The sequence below is a fragment of the Salvelinus fontinalis genome, chromosome 9, assembly GCF_029448725.1.
Source record: "Salvelinus fontinalis isolate EN_2023a chromosome 9, ASM2944872v1, whole genome shotgun sequence".
Classification (NCBI taxonomy): Eukaryota; Metazoa; Chordata; class Actinopteri; order Salmoniformes; family Salmonidae; genus Salvelinus; species Salvelinus fontinalis.
Genome location: NC_074673.1, coordinates 51,004,751 through 51,018,031, shown reverse-complemented (window position 1 = coordinate 51,018,031; position 13,281 = coordinate 51,004,751). Strand labels below are relative to the sequence as shown.

Sequence of the window (13,281 nt, the reverse complement as noted above, 5' to 3'; positions counted from 1 at the left end):
CAAAAAAATGCACTCAGTTCCTCTCTTCGGGAAGCAGATACTGAGAAGTGGCTGTAGATCTTTAAAAAAAAATTCTCAATATCCACTGACAGCTGATCGCAGGCGTGCTTCCAGGCATTATGAACTACGTGAGCTGGGCAATTCGCTTTCAGAATGCGATTGTTGGCACTACTCAATATCTGGTAAACAGAGTGGTGTTTTCTAAAGTTGACATTGGCATTATCTGCTGCATAGGGCTGTGATATGTGTCTAATATCCAGTTCATGCTTTTCCAGACAGTTCATCAGAGCTCGATGTATTTACAGTTTCCTCACGGTCTTCATAAAAGTCATGTAACTCCATCAGACAGAGAAATATCTCACGCACACTGGAAATATGTTTCTATTTCCCTTGTTTGAGGCGTCACTGGCAGCTGAGAAATACACGGGCTCGCCTTCGGTCGGGGACAGATCATCCAAAATATCCCGCACGGTCTTTCGTCACAACATTTGAGTCATGAAACAAAGGCACCGTTGAGCTTAACAAGACAGTCGGTGCTGTTGTAGCTGAGTCCGTGTTTAACCGTGTGGTACACGTACGAGGATTCACTTGCAGCGGTTTTGTCGTTTGTCCGCAGTAGACGTTACGAAGAATGCACCGATATTGCTAGCACCTTTAGCTTGCGTGGCCTTGTGCATTTCTGTGGATGCATGCTGAGTTAGGTCATTCTCCCCTCCATGGCCAATTGAGAATTCCCGACGGCATGAAGTACAGAAAGCTTTCGTCGAGTCACCACTGACGGCCTTAACCCACGTCTTTGTTGCTTCCCTTTGTTTGTTGTAGCTGCACAGTCTTTTTTGCATGTTTATCCATATTTCCTTGATCTGCCAAACCGACCGAACAACAACAGAAATTACTTTGCAGGAATTGGTGCGTTTACGCTGTACTGTGATTGGATGAATATAGGGGACAAGGGAGGTCCCGTATGGGACAAACCAATTTATCCCAATATAAGGGACATCCCGGCTAATACGGGACAGTTGGCAACCCTATGCGGGCAATACTTTTTTATAACAATAAAAAAATGTCATACCTTCCGGTACCTCAGAGCTCCTCAGGTCGCCACCTTCTCACGCTCACTTTTTGTTCCGGCACCTCCCGATTTACAAATGAAGCACAGGCTAGCTAGTCAACATAGCTACGTCAGTATCAGTATCAGCATGTGAAGTAGCTAGCTACAGTAGCCGTAAAATAGCCTAAACAAACTCCACTATCTGTCTGTTTGCCTGTACTTCTCAACTTCTATTTCTATGTGTCCGTCCGTGTGTGTATGTGTGTGTGTTTGTCTCTATCTGTGTGTGCCTCTATCAGTACGACCCGGAACTGTCGTCCAGGCAGTTTGGCGTGGAGCTGTCTCGTCTGACCAGCGAGGAGAGGACAGTGCCCCTGGTGGTGGAGAAGCTCATCAACTACATTGAGATGCACGGCCTCTACACCGAGGGCATCTTCAGGAAGTCTGGCTCCACCAATAAGATCAAGGAGCTCCGGCAGGGACTGGACACAGGTGTGATTGACAGGGTCCTGCTCCAGTTTACCGTAGATTGTAGGGTTATGTTGTAAACCGGGGAGGGACAACAGAGCTGTGGTCGAGGCACTGTCTATAGGTTTTCTGATTGGTTAATATAATGACAGGATACAGTTATGTTAGAAACTGTATGCCCTAGAATGAAAATAGGCTGTTGACACAGGCTGTAATAGTAGTGGCAACAGTTCCCATGAACAAGTTGCCATGACACCATGTTCAAGGTATTCACACCTACCGGATCGAAAGCACTGTGTCCGTAGCAAAGAGTTTAACAGTTGTAATGTTTACTCCAACTATAGTATTTAAGTCATATTTATACTGAACAAAATTATAAATGCAACTTGTAAAGTGTTGTTCCCATGTTTTGTGAGCTGAAATAAGAGGGGGGGGGGGGGGGGGGGGGGGTGCTTATGTCTGTAATATAGCCCTTTTGTGTGGAAAAATTCATTCTGATTGGCTGGACCTGGCTCTCCAGTGGGTGGGCCTATGCCCTCCCAGGCACACCCATGGCTGTGCCCCTACCCAGTTGTGAAATCCATAGATTAGGGCCTAAGAATGTATTTCAATTGACTGATTTCCTTCTATGAACTGTAACTCAGTAAAATCTTAGAAATTGTTGCATGTTGCGTTCATATTTTTGTTCAGTATACTTGTATGTCACTCTCTCTGTTTGTCTCCCATTGCCCTTCAACTCCAGATGTGAGCAGCATGAACTTGGACGATTACAACATCCACGTCATTGCCAGCGTGCTCAAACAGTGGCTCCGCGACCTGCCCAACCCTCTGATGACCTTTGAACTCTACGAGGAGTTCCTCCGAGCAATGGGTAAGAACTGGGGTCAGAAGTAACCACATTGGTATTTGTTACAATGTTACTGTGTGGTAATGGTTAAAATTGGCCTCTGTACCATTTTATAGATGCCCAAAGGTGTAGATATAATATAATAGATATGATGATGATATAATGAATGAAGGTATGTTGTGTGTGTGCATAGAAATAGAAATACTAGATGCATAGAAATAGAAATACTAGAACATACATTCCCATTCGAGTCTGTGACGGGTGCCACCGGCGGCCATATTGACTGCACCCATAGAAGTAAAGCAGGAAGTAAGACGCAGGAAGTAATATTTTTTGTATGACGTTGCTTCCCCCACGCAGGCCAGCCAGACAAGCGAGAGGTGATCCGTGGGGTGTACTCTGTGATTGACCAGCTCAGCCGAACCCACCTGAGCACCCTGGAGCGCCTCATCTTCCACCTGGTCAGGTGAGTGGTCACGTTACCCCACGGGAAGCAGGATGTGGAGACTCACTGGATGCCTCCCGATTCTCCGTCCTCTTCTTCCAAAGTGTGCACTTTCCGTCATGGACTTAACTATCGGAAACTCCCTCCAGTCAATACACCAAGGCGATGCTTCTAAATCCATGAATGGGTGTGTGGGAGAAGGGTGGATAATTGGGAGGTTGTTATCCACTGCGTTCCAGTTTTGACATCTGTACTTTGTTGCGACCTCCTCTGATGTGTGTGTCTGTGTGTGTGTGTGTGTGATCTTCCAGGATCACTCTGCAAGAGGACACCAACCGTATGTCGGCCAACGCCCTGGCCATAGTTTTCGCCCCCTGCATCCTCCGCTGCCCCGACACCATCGACCCCCTGCAGAGTGTCCAGGACATCGGCAAGACCACAGCGTACGACTCAGACCAGAATTAACAAAACACCCACCGTCACTCGATAGTTGCGAGTGTGTATACCAAGGCACTGACAACTGACAGACCTCAATAGCTATTCATCAGATGAGTCGATGTGTTATTTCTGTTGTGAATCCTGTTCCTATCAGACAGAATCGATTATTTTTTTTATTTTTATTTTACCGTTATTTTACCAGGTAACTTGACTGAGAACACGTTCTCATTTGCAGCAACGGCCTGGGGAATAGTTACAGGGGAGAGGAGGGGAATGAATGAGCCAATTGTAAACTATAAAGTATAAAGTATAGACTGAGCAACAGGACAAGTCACGTTATTCACTGGTTGCTCATTCTGTATGTCCTCCTCTAGGTGTGTGGAGCTGATCATTGGAGAGCAGATGAATAAGTACAGGGCCAGACTGAAGGACATCAACAGCCTGGAGTTTGCTGAGAACAAGGCCAAGAGCAGACTGACACACATCAGGAGGTCCATGGTAAAGGCACCAGGACACCAGGGGTCGTGTTCTTTAGGCATCAAACCGGATAAAAAATTGGAGGGACTTCCTGGACTTGTCCAATAAAAAAACGCTCATTTCCATTTCCATTGCAAAACATTTAAGCGTTTTCTGTTGCATGCCCTAATGAATACGACCCAGGGGTTCCAGGCAGGACAAATGTGACTGAGGTCATCATAGACTTCCCTCTCCATCTTCCAGTGGTTGACCTTTCACCTTTAATCTTTAGCCCTTAGATCCTCTCACCGGATGCAACGTTCTCCTACATTCTCCCAGTGATCGAAACATTACTCAAGTATGAAATTACTTTAGCCGTGATTTCGGCCATGACATCATGGGTCACGATTTAAGTTCATCTCCAGAAGTATTTCACTTTACCACCATATGAAAGTTCATTTGAGTGCAATTAGTTGTAATAAAAATTGGCCTACCCTCCATTTCCTTCTAATACCACCATGTAGTGTTTAGGCTTCAGCCCTAACCCTGTTCTCTCCTTTCCCCCTCCCCCCCACTCCAGAAACCTCTACTAATCGCTGTTAGGTTTATTGGCATAACCCGCACAGCCACCCCGGTATGTATTCCTAGTATATACTCCATGAGATCACACCCAGTCCTGTCAGACCATTTGTCTGTGGTGCTGTCAATCAACCAGTCCTGTCAGCCCATTTGTCTGTGGCGCAGTCAATCAACCAGTCCTGTCAGACCATTTGTCTGTGGTGCTGTCAATCAACCAGTCCTGTCAGCCCATTTGTCTGTGGCGCAGTCAATCAGCAAGTCGGCACCTCCCTCATGCTGTGAAGTCCACGTGCCCTCACATTGCTATCTCTTCCGTCCTTCTGTCTCTCTTCCCTTCTCTTCATTCTCCCTTTCTCTATACACTGAGTGTATAAAACATTAGGAACACCTTCCTAATATTAATTTGCACACCTTTTGGCCTCAGAACAGCTTCAGCTCATCGGGGCATGGACTCTAAAATGTGTCGAAAGCTTTCCACAGGGGTGCTGGCTCATGTTGACGCCAATCCGTCCCACAGTTGCCAAGTTGGCTGGATGTCCTTTGGGTGGTGGACCGTCCTTGATCCACACGGGAAACTGTTGAGCATGAAAAACCCAGCAGCGTTGCAGTTCTTGACACACTCACACCGGTGCGCCTGGCACTAACTACCATACCACGTTCAAAGACACTTAAATATTTTGTCTTGCCCATTCACCTTCTGAATGTCTCAATTGTCTCAAGGCTTAAACATCCTTATTTCACCAGTCTCCTCCCCTTCATCTACACTGATTGAAGTGGATTTAACAAGTGACATCAATAAGGGATCACAGCTTTCACCTGGATTCACCTGGTCAGTCATTGTAATGGAAAGAGCAGGTGTTCCTAATGTTTTGTACACTCAGTGTATATCTCTTGTCCACAGAAGATTGTATTTTTGTCTACCAGTCAGCCAACTAATATTCTCCGCTTGTTACTTATCCTCGCACCGTTGACACCGTTGATTTGTCATACATTTGTAATAAATATCAACCTTTTATTATTTGTTAATTGAAACTGTTTTATGATTCATTCATGACTATCAACGGTCATTACTAGGTCATGTGAGAGAAATGAGAGCTGTGGTTCGTCCGTTGGATAGATAGGGCAGAGTTTAGCTTATGTTATACAACTGGTGGTTCTAATTCTGAATGCTGATTGGTTAAAACCGCGTTCTAGCTATTCCACAAGTTACCACCGCTAAATCTGACGTAAAATGCCTATTTACTCTGTTCCATCTGACTGCGCAATCCACTGTCTCATCAGCCCAGCCAGGCAATTTATAAACTTGATCTCCACTATAAAAAGCATCTAGACATTATCTCACATTTCTTTTAAAATAAAAATTGGTTTTCAAACGCTGAGATTTGTATAAACCTTAGTGTCTGTCTCCGACATTTGCAACATTGTTTCAATATTCAAATTAAATCTCCAGGTGTCCCATAGTATTAACGTTTCGGGAGACAGGACGAGACAGACATGCAGGGTTTCTCAGCCAGTCGAAATCATGAATCAGCTGGCATCATATTTATGGATATATACAGAAAAAAAGGTAAAACAAAGTGAAGCTAGTTTGCAGTCTTTCCAGCTTCACTTTGAAGTTATTAGCTGTGTTGCTGTGTTGATGGCTAGCTCTTCTGAATAACAGTGTACTGATGAGAGAACACATTTTCTGTGCCAGGCAAAATCCAAATAAATGTCACTAGAAAACAGCTGAAACAAATGCAATTACAACTACTGTTGTTATTCTGTCTGCACTGTTTGACGTGACTGTAAGTTAGCCGTAGTTGGCTAGCAAGCAAGCAAGGGATAAGAACGTTGCCAGCAAGTATGGCAATGGAACATTTAGAACGAACGACTGGGTCGCGTCCATAGATACAGAACAAAAAGACTGAACGACTCGGTTGCGTCTCTGGCAACCAAACCGATACAACGAACGACCGACCGACAAGCTGGCTTGGGTAGCAACCCTAGATTTATGTAAGGACTGTACGTATTAAATAGTATGAATAAATTCAGAAAAATTAAGTTTTTAATGAAAATATGTCAATCATTATTTGAATATGTTGGTAACCCGTTGTATAAAAGTGATAATGCCATCGAAGCCGGTGTTTGGACGATATAATATTGGCACGGTTTGCCGGTGTTGTGCCGAAAACCTCCCCCCTGACAGAATTCTCGCCCCCCTTCGCGTTCTTCATTGCTGCGACTGGCTTGATAGTTGAGATTTCTGCTCTTCACTCCGTTGTCAGTTTTGCCTACATTTCACTGATCTTAGTAGCAGAAGGCATTTTTGTCTGCAGTTTTCGGTTTGGCTATTTGTTTCAAGTGTATGTGGCGGTTCTAGCTTGTATGGTATCCTGGGCGAACACCCGTTTCAGCATCCGCGATCGGTGCCCCCTCGGCGGCTGCCCATGTCGCCCGTACCTAAATCCACTACTGATTTGTATTAGTCTATAAATAAATCTCTTTGCCAAAATTTGTCAGCTCTCATGTCTTATTCGACTAGTATTTTTGAAAGTGTAAGCATAATTCATCCATAGTTCTTCTGAAATGTTTGTTTGCCAACATTTTACTCGCTTCTCTATGTTTAACATAACACACATACATTAGTTATTCATTTCGGTTGCCTATCCTGACGTGAAGTTTGTTCTACAGAAAGTAAATGAAGGAAATTAGAAGGGGGGGGGGGGGATTCTGGCAAGGGGGAGATTTTCGGCACAACACCGGCAACACTCGTGCAAATATATCCTCCAAACATTGGCTTCTCTGGCATTATCACTCAAATAACCAATGAGCTTGCTTTGTTTGTTTTATGTTGTCATTATTTGCATCTCGACCGAACCAAAGCCCCATGGCTAACATCATTTTTTCCCCACTTTATTTTTTTGTTGCTTCGCATCATAGAATGCAGCCTAAAAAGGTCATAAAATGCAGCCTAAAAAGGTCATGCACACCTGTGTATGCTTGCGTGCGTGTCTTTGTGTATGCTACAGTTTGTTGGTTTTATAACACTCATGAAGTAGTTTTTATCATAACTTGATGAACATATTCTAGAAAAAATGCATATTCAGTTGCTTTGTGCAGGTTTGAGAAATCAACGTTTAAAAGACCATCAACCATGTCCCTCGCTGTGGGTTTTCTGTCCAGCCATCTTGAATACTCATCTCTTGGGCTGTCGCCACTGTGTATGTGTTTGTTAGTAGAACCTGTCCTCGTGACACTGAGTCGGATGTGAACCGTTCCATCAGCCTCTATCCTAACCACCTAATGGCCTGCAGTAGCCTAGCCTAGCTTACCTCATAGTCTAGCCTTTATGCTAACTAGCCCTCTGCTCTGTGTCCTATAGGGCAAAGGTGGTCTTCGGAGGGGTAGCAGCCACCACACGCCCTCCCCACCCCTCAGCCCCAGAGCGCCCCCGGTGGACGGGGACAGCGCTGGAGAGGAGGGGGCAGAGCCAGGGCTGACGGAACAGCAGCAGGCCGTCATGCAGCAGGAGGAGAGGGTCCTTACCGAGCAGATCGAGAGCCTGCAGAGAGAGAAGTAAGCCTGTCATGTCATCCTTATTATCTCTTATTCACGATAACTGTAGTACTGTAGGGGGCCCTTGGACCTTCTCCTCCAATGTGTTTTGACAATGAGACGAGGACATAAGGAATTGAGGAAAGACAAATTGAGAAAGAGACAAGTTATATTATCTTGTGAACAACTTTGTTGATAAGTACTCAATTTGTTATTCTGTAGATGGGGTAATATATGCCATTTTTGCCGACGCTATTATCCAAAGCAACATTTTACATACGGGTGGTTCTGGGAATCGAACCCACTGTCCTGGCGTTGCAAGCACCATGCTCTACCAACTGAGCTACACAGGACCGCATGTCGACAGGGTGTTGATGGGATGTGTAACTGTTGATCGTGTATGTGTAGAGAGGAGTTGACGTACGAGATGTTGATGTTGGAGCCGCGGGCATCTGATGATGAGACTCTGGAGTCGGAGGCCTCGATAGGAACAGCAGACAGCTCTGAAAACCTCAGCATGGACCAAGAGGGAGCTGCCTCCAACCCCTCTGGTGAGACTGGAGAGTGTGTGTGTGTGCGCCGTGTTCTATATGTGGTGTCTGTCTGTCTGTCTGTGTGTCGTAAACACTTCTCTCTAACCAAGTCTTTCTTTCGACAGGCACCTACCGCTCCCGGATGTCTGAAGCCAAGAGCCGCCGCGGCCTCCGGAGACAACCCGACTCTGTGGACTCGGTCGACTCCATCTTGTCCACCGCCTCTTCCTCGCTCTCCTCCTCCTCCTACCATCCCTCCTCCTCGGTTATCCCTCCTTCCCCCAACTACCGCTTCCGCTCCTCCTCATCCGGCCCCCTGCTCGCCTCCTGCTCGTCGGGCCTAGGAGTCCCCATAGTGCAGTCTGAGGGGGACCCGAGGGGCACTGTGGGGGTGAAGAGTCGCCACCGCCTCCGGCTGAGTAGGAGCTCGCCGCGTGAAGCCCCCGAGGGCCACAGAAGGGAGTCTGACTTCAGCTCGCCGCCCCAACAGCTGGTTCTGTATGGCAGTAACGAGTTTATGGTGTGAGGGAGAGTGGCGGAGAGACGAGACATCCGAACCGCCTTCTATCTCCCATGCCGATAGAATGTGTATGAGGGAGGGAGGGAGGGAGTGAAACAGGGCTGGAATGGGCCATGTAAGCATCCGTGTCTCACTTCTGTCCTCCCCTAGCTGTGCTCACCTCTCTACTTCTTCCCTGTGCCAGTCTTGCCTTGGAGGTCTGCCGCCGTCCCACGATGCAGTTGGGCGCTATACGCTTGGTGGGAGTGGGCTGAGAGTGAAGTGAAAGATGATGAACGGAGAGGGAAAAAGAGAGATGGAATGAATGAATGAAAAAAATAGGAAGCCTCGGGAACTAAGATGGAGGAGTGGCAGGAGGCTGTAGAGGAAATAAAAGGGCGACAGAGAGAGAGACGGAGAGTGAGGAAAATGATGAGGGCGGCTGCCTTGACTCACCTGTCTTTTTGAACTTTGACCTCCAAACCCCTTGACCCCTGCTGGAGCCTCAGGGGCACAGGGGGGCTGGAGAGAATGAAAAAATAGAAGCTACAGCGCCATCTTTTGAGTGGAGGTCTAAAGTGGCTTGAGCCACTCAATTGCAGAGTAACTGACTGAGAGGACTGTCCACCATTTTGATAAGAAGCACTCAGCTACTCTCACATCTGCTTTCACGTTTACACGATACAGCCTCTCCACAAGGCTGCATGCTCCTTCATTACACTTGTTTCCTATGCCTGTTCAAGAGACTACTGTGGTGATATGTTATAAACGTGTAATATGACCTTATTATTATGTTATTAAAAATATGTACATAGAAGGAACTCCAGTGCTACTGGGTCGTCCAGTGTTTATGATACCAGTCTCTTGTCAGGAGTCTTTTGCAAAGTGAAGTGTATGGGATTCAGGTTATGGTTTTGTTTGTCATTTTGTCGTTGTGTTTTGTTGATTTTAACGAGGTAGGTGCTATACGGGATCTTTGGGACGTCCCTACCCTAAACACTAACCCTTATCCTAACTATAACCATAATCCTTACCTAAACCGAACCATTTTTTTTAAATGTCAACTTCAATGGGGTAGGGACGTCCCAAGAATCCCAGATAGCACATACCATTTTAACAGAGCCACTTGATGTGTTCAGTTGGTGCCACTTCTTCTCATGTGAAATAATACATGTGGTGCGACGAGAGATTGACTTTCAGACACTTACGATCATCACAGCACTGTCGCCATTGTGTTTGATACCGCGACTGCGGGGTTCAATGTTTATCAGCCATAATGTATTGTAATGCCTTTCTCCTCCATCTGTCATTTGTCTGTGTGTCGTCGTCCCCCCCCCCACCCCCCCCCCCCACCACAATTCTACGTTGAAGCTACGTTTGTTCTGAGACATCAGTGTTAAGAGTAACCAAATCAGGACTTGAATTTATTTTGTCTCTTTATTGGTGTATCATTATCGTTGTTGTGATAGTTGCCGTTGAGGCTGTCATCTTTTTGTTGCAACAGCTTTACTTGCGTGGTAATGGGGATTTTGTTGAGACGAAATACATTTTTTATCGCCTCTCTGTACCAAGAGGTGTGTGTGGTTGGTTGGTTATCACTACTGCTCTGTTCATTTGATGTCAACACAGTCCAACCTTTACGATAGACACACACACACACACACACACACAGTCCTCTGCTATGTATGTCCCATACAACCTTTGAGCCAGCCAAATCCTTCACCTCTGATTTTTACATTGGTTAAAATATGAATTAACCTTTCCATCCACTTCACTACCGGGCTTGCCTGAATAGTAGCATTTACGCCATGCTAAATGTGTATTTAAATGCCTCGCAGAGAAAAGGCAATCAGTTTCAATCGTCCAGTGTGTTTAAACAGAAGATAACTATCTCTGGTACTGTAAGATAAATACCGCTATACTCTCACTCTCTATACCGTGCAATATCCTATGTGTCCTGTAGGGGGACCTATCTATCTATCTCTTCTCACCAGTACTTAACCTGGAGTTAAATCAGTATTATAGTCTTGCCATTCCTGTACTGTACTTGCCATCGAATGCATTACAACAAGGACACATCTGAAACAACACAATCAAAGTCTTGTCATAGGGAAGGTGTAGGACTTGATCGCAGAATAGTCATCATAATGAATAGGGAATTTCATGTAGCCTATGTGTTTTGTCACAAGCTTGCCTCTTCTTCAGTGTGCGTTGTTCCATCCAGGTTCTCCACTGTGTCCCGAAACCGGTAGAGACTTCACTTGCTGCTTGTTGTCTACTATTCGGGTGAAGCAGCTGAACCATGGTGGTATTTTAGAGAGCAGGCACCTCGATCGGTCACAACCAAACCTGGGTTGTGTGCATTAGGCACCGAATGAAAGAAAACTGACTGAAACAGGAAGGGACTACCCGAACTGACTACCAATAAAAAACGCTTGTTTTTGTTTTACGTAGCAAAGCTTTTTGCTACGGTGTGCTCTAATGAATATGACCCTGGTTATCAGAAAGAGCACTCAGAAGTTCAGTTTGAGAGGGGAGCACTGGGGCATTGAGGGGCGTGGGAGAAAATAACCATTCGTGCTGGTCAAGAACCCACACTAAGCACGGTATTTGTACACCCTAAGGCTGGCATTGGCGTCCTGCTAAAGTGAATGTACCTATCACTGGAAGGCAATGCTCTGCTTTCTCTTGTCGTTTTGTTGTTATTTTTATATACAGTATGTATATTGTATTTATGATCATGCTTATGAGTGTACATTGAAAAGAAAAAAAAGCCTGTAACTAAAAGGATATATTATCCTGTGTATGACTCCTTAGATAATATTAATCATATTTAATGTTTTTTACAGGCTCAAAAAAAAACTGTCATGTTTGTGCTACAGCAAAAATCCAACTTGAGCAATTGTGTCTTTTTGTGTGTGTGTGCTACTCTGGACACAGTTGTATGTATACGGTGCAATTTGTGTAATATTTCTTTTTTTATTATATAAATATATGTCTATGGTAAAAAATAAAAATGTATGGAAAAAATCATGTGCTTATTAAAAAGGCCAAACTGTTGTGAATTGTGTGATTAAAATACAGTGCATTCGGAAAGTATTCAGGCCCCTTGACTTTTTCCAAATTTTGTTACATTACAGCCTAATTCTAAAATAGATTAAATCGTTTTTCCCCCTCAGCAATCTACACACACTATACCCCATAATAACCAACTATACCGCAACCCCATAAACCTTTTTTTTTTACTATTTTTTGCAAATAAATAAAAACAAAATATCACATTTACATAACTATTCCGACCCTTTTACTCAGTACATTGTTGAAGCACCTTTGGCAGTGATTACAGCCTCGAGTCTTCTTTGGTATGACACTACAAGTTTGGCACACCTGTATTTGGGGAGTTTCTCCCATTCTTCTCTGCAGATCCTCTCAAGCTCGGTCAGGTTGGATGGGGAGCGTCCATGCACAGCTATTTCCAGGTCTCTCCAGAGATGTTCGATCGGGTTCAAGTCCGGGCTCTGGCTGGGCTACTCAAGGACATTCAGAGACTTGTCCCGAAGCCACTCTTGCGTTGTCTTGACTGTGTGCTTAGGGTTGTTGTCCTGTTGGAAGGTGAACCTTTGCCCCAGTCAGGTCCTGAGCACTCTAGAGCATGTTTTCATCAAGGATCTCTTTGTTCGTTCCCTCAATTCTGACTAGTCTCCCAGTCCCTGCTGCTGAAAAACATCCAAACAGCATGATGCTGCCACCACTATACTTCACTGTAGGGATGGTGCAGGCGCTTCGACTGCAACGTGCTGGCCAGGGCTCTAGGGGAATGCTCCCTGAGGCATTGGTTCAAGGAAGAAGTGTCTGGTTTCCTAGATATGTTCTTGATTAGTAAGGAGCTGTTTGCTCATAGACTGGCTAGGTACTCCCCTGCAGGAGCGCAACCAAACGTTGAGTCCCAGTCAGGCAGTGGTGCGCCGTCACGCCTTCCCCCCTGCAATATGCTTCTAACCCATTGACTAGAAGGGCTTTCTGATCGAGGGAAGCATATGTACAATATAGTTTTTTTTGATTACACACAGAGGTTGTACTGTTTTCTTATGTGTGTTCTCACACTGCATTTCCACAGTTACTTGTAGCTTTTTTAACCTAGAAAAATAAATTAAGTCCTTTGAATTTTCTGCATATGTGTGCCCTGGCCTGTACATTGAATATAGCACTTTTAATTTACAACTAAAGTGTTGTTTGGTTTTGTTTCAGCAAGTTTGTGGATGTCCACAGTATAAAAAAACAACAAAATGTATCTAAATAATGTCATGTACAATTTTAGCAAACAATAATCATGTGGTAGTCTAGTCCAATAATGTACTCTTAAGACGTGTAGGTGAGCCTGACTTTACTCCTTAAGATCCAAGGACCAAGGATGTTATTTTCAGAGGT

The 13,281-nt window shown here is 44.9% G+C and overlaps 1 protein-coding gene across 10 annotated transcripts in view; it reads left to right on the top strand.

The window, feature by feature from the left end:
• The window catches only part of myo9ab (myosin IXAb), a 222,456-nt gene extending 210,504 nt beyond the window's left edge, over window positions 1-11,952 (top strand). For 8 of the 10 annotated variants that reach the window (XM_055934808.1, XM_055934807.1, XM_055934806.1 and 5 more), the window contains 9 exons: window positions 1,351-1,543; window positions 2,262-2,390; window positions 2,727-2,832; window positions 3,123-3,254; window positions 3,624-3,747; window positions 4,286-4,339; window positions 7,649-7,842; window positions 8,230-8,372; window positions 8,480-11,952. In XM_055934808.1, coding sequence (XP_055790783.1) covers window positions 1,351-1,543; window positions 2,262-2,390; window positions 2,727-2,832; window positions 3,123-3,254; window positions 3,624-3,747; window positions 4,286-4,339; window positions 7,649-7,842; window positions 8,230-8,372; window positions 8,480-8,880 — 1,476 coding nt within the window. In that variant the 3' untranslated portion in view covers window positions 8,881-11,952. The remainder of the gene's footprint in view (window positions 1-1,350; window positions 1,544-2,261; window positions 2,391-2,726; window positions 2,833-3,122; window positions 3,255-3,623; window positions 3,748-4,285; window positions 4,340-7,648; window positions 7,843-8,229; window positions 8,373-8,479) is intronic. The other 2 variants (XM_055934812.1, XM_055934805.1) reach the window with 1 other exon arrangement.
• The last annotated feature ends 1,329 nt before the right edge of the window (window positions 11,953-13,281 follow it).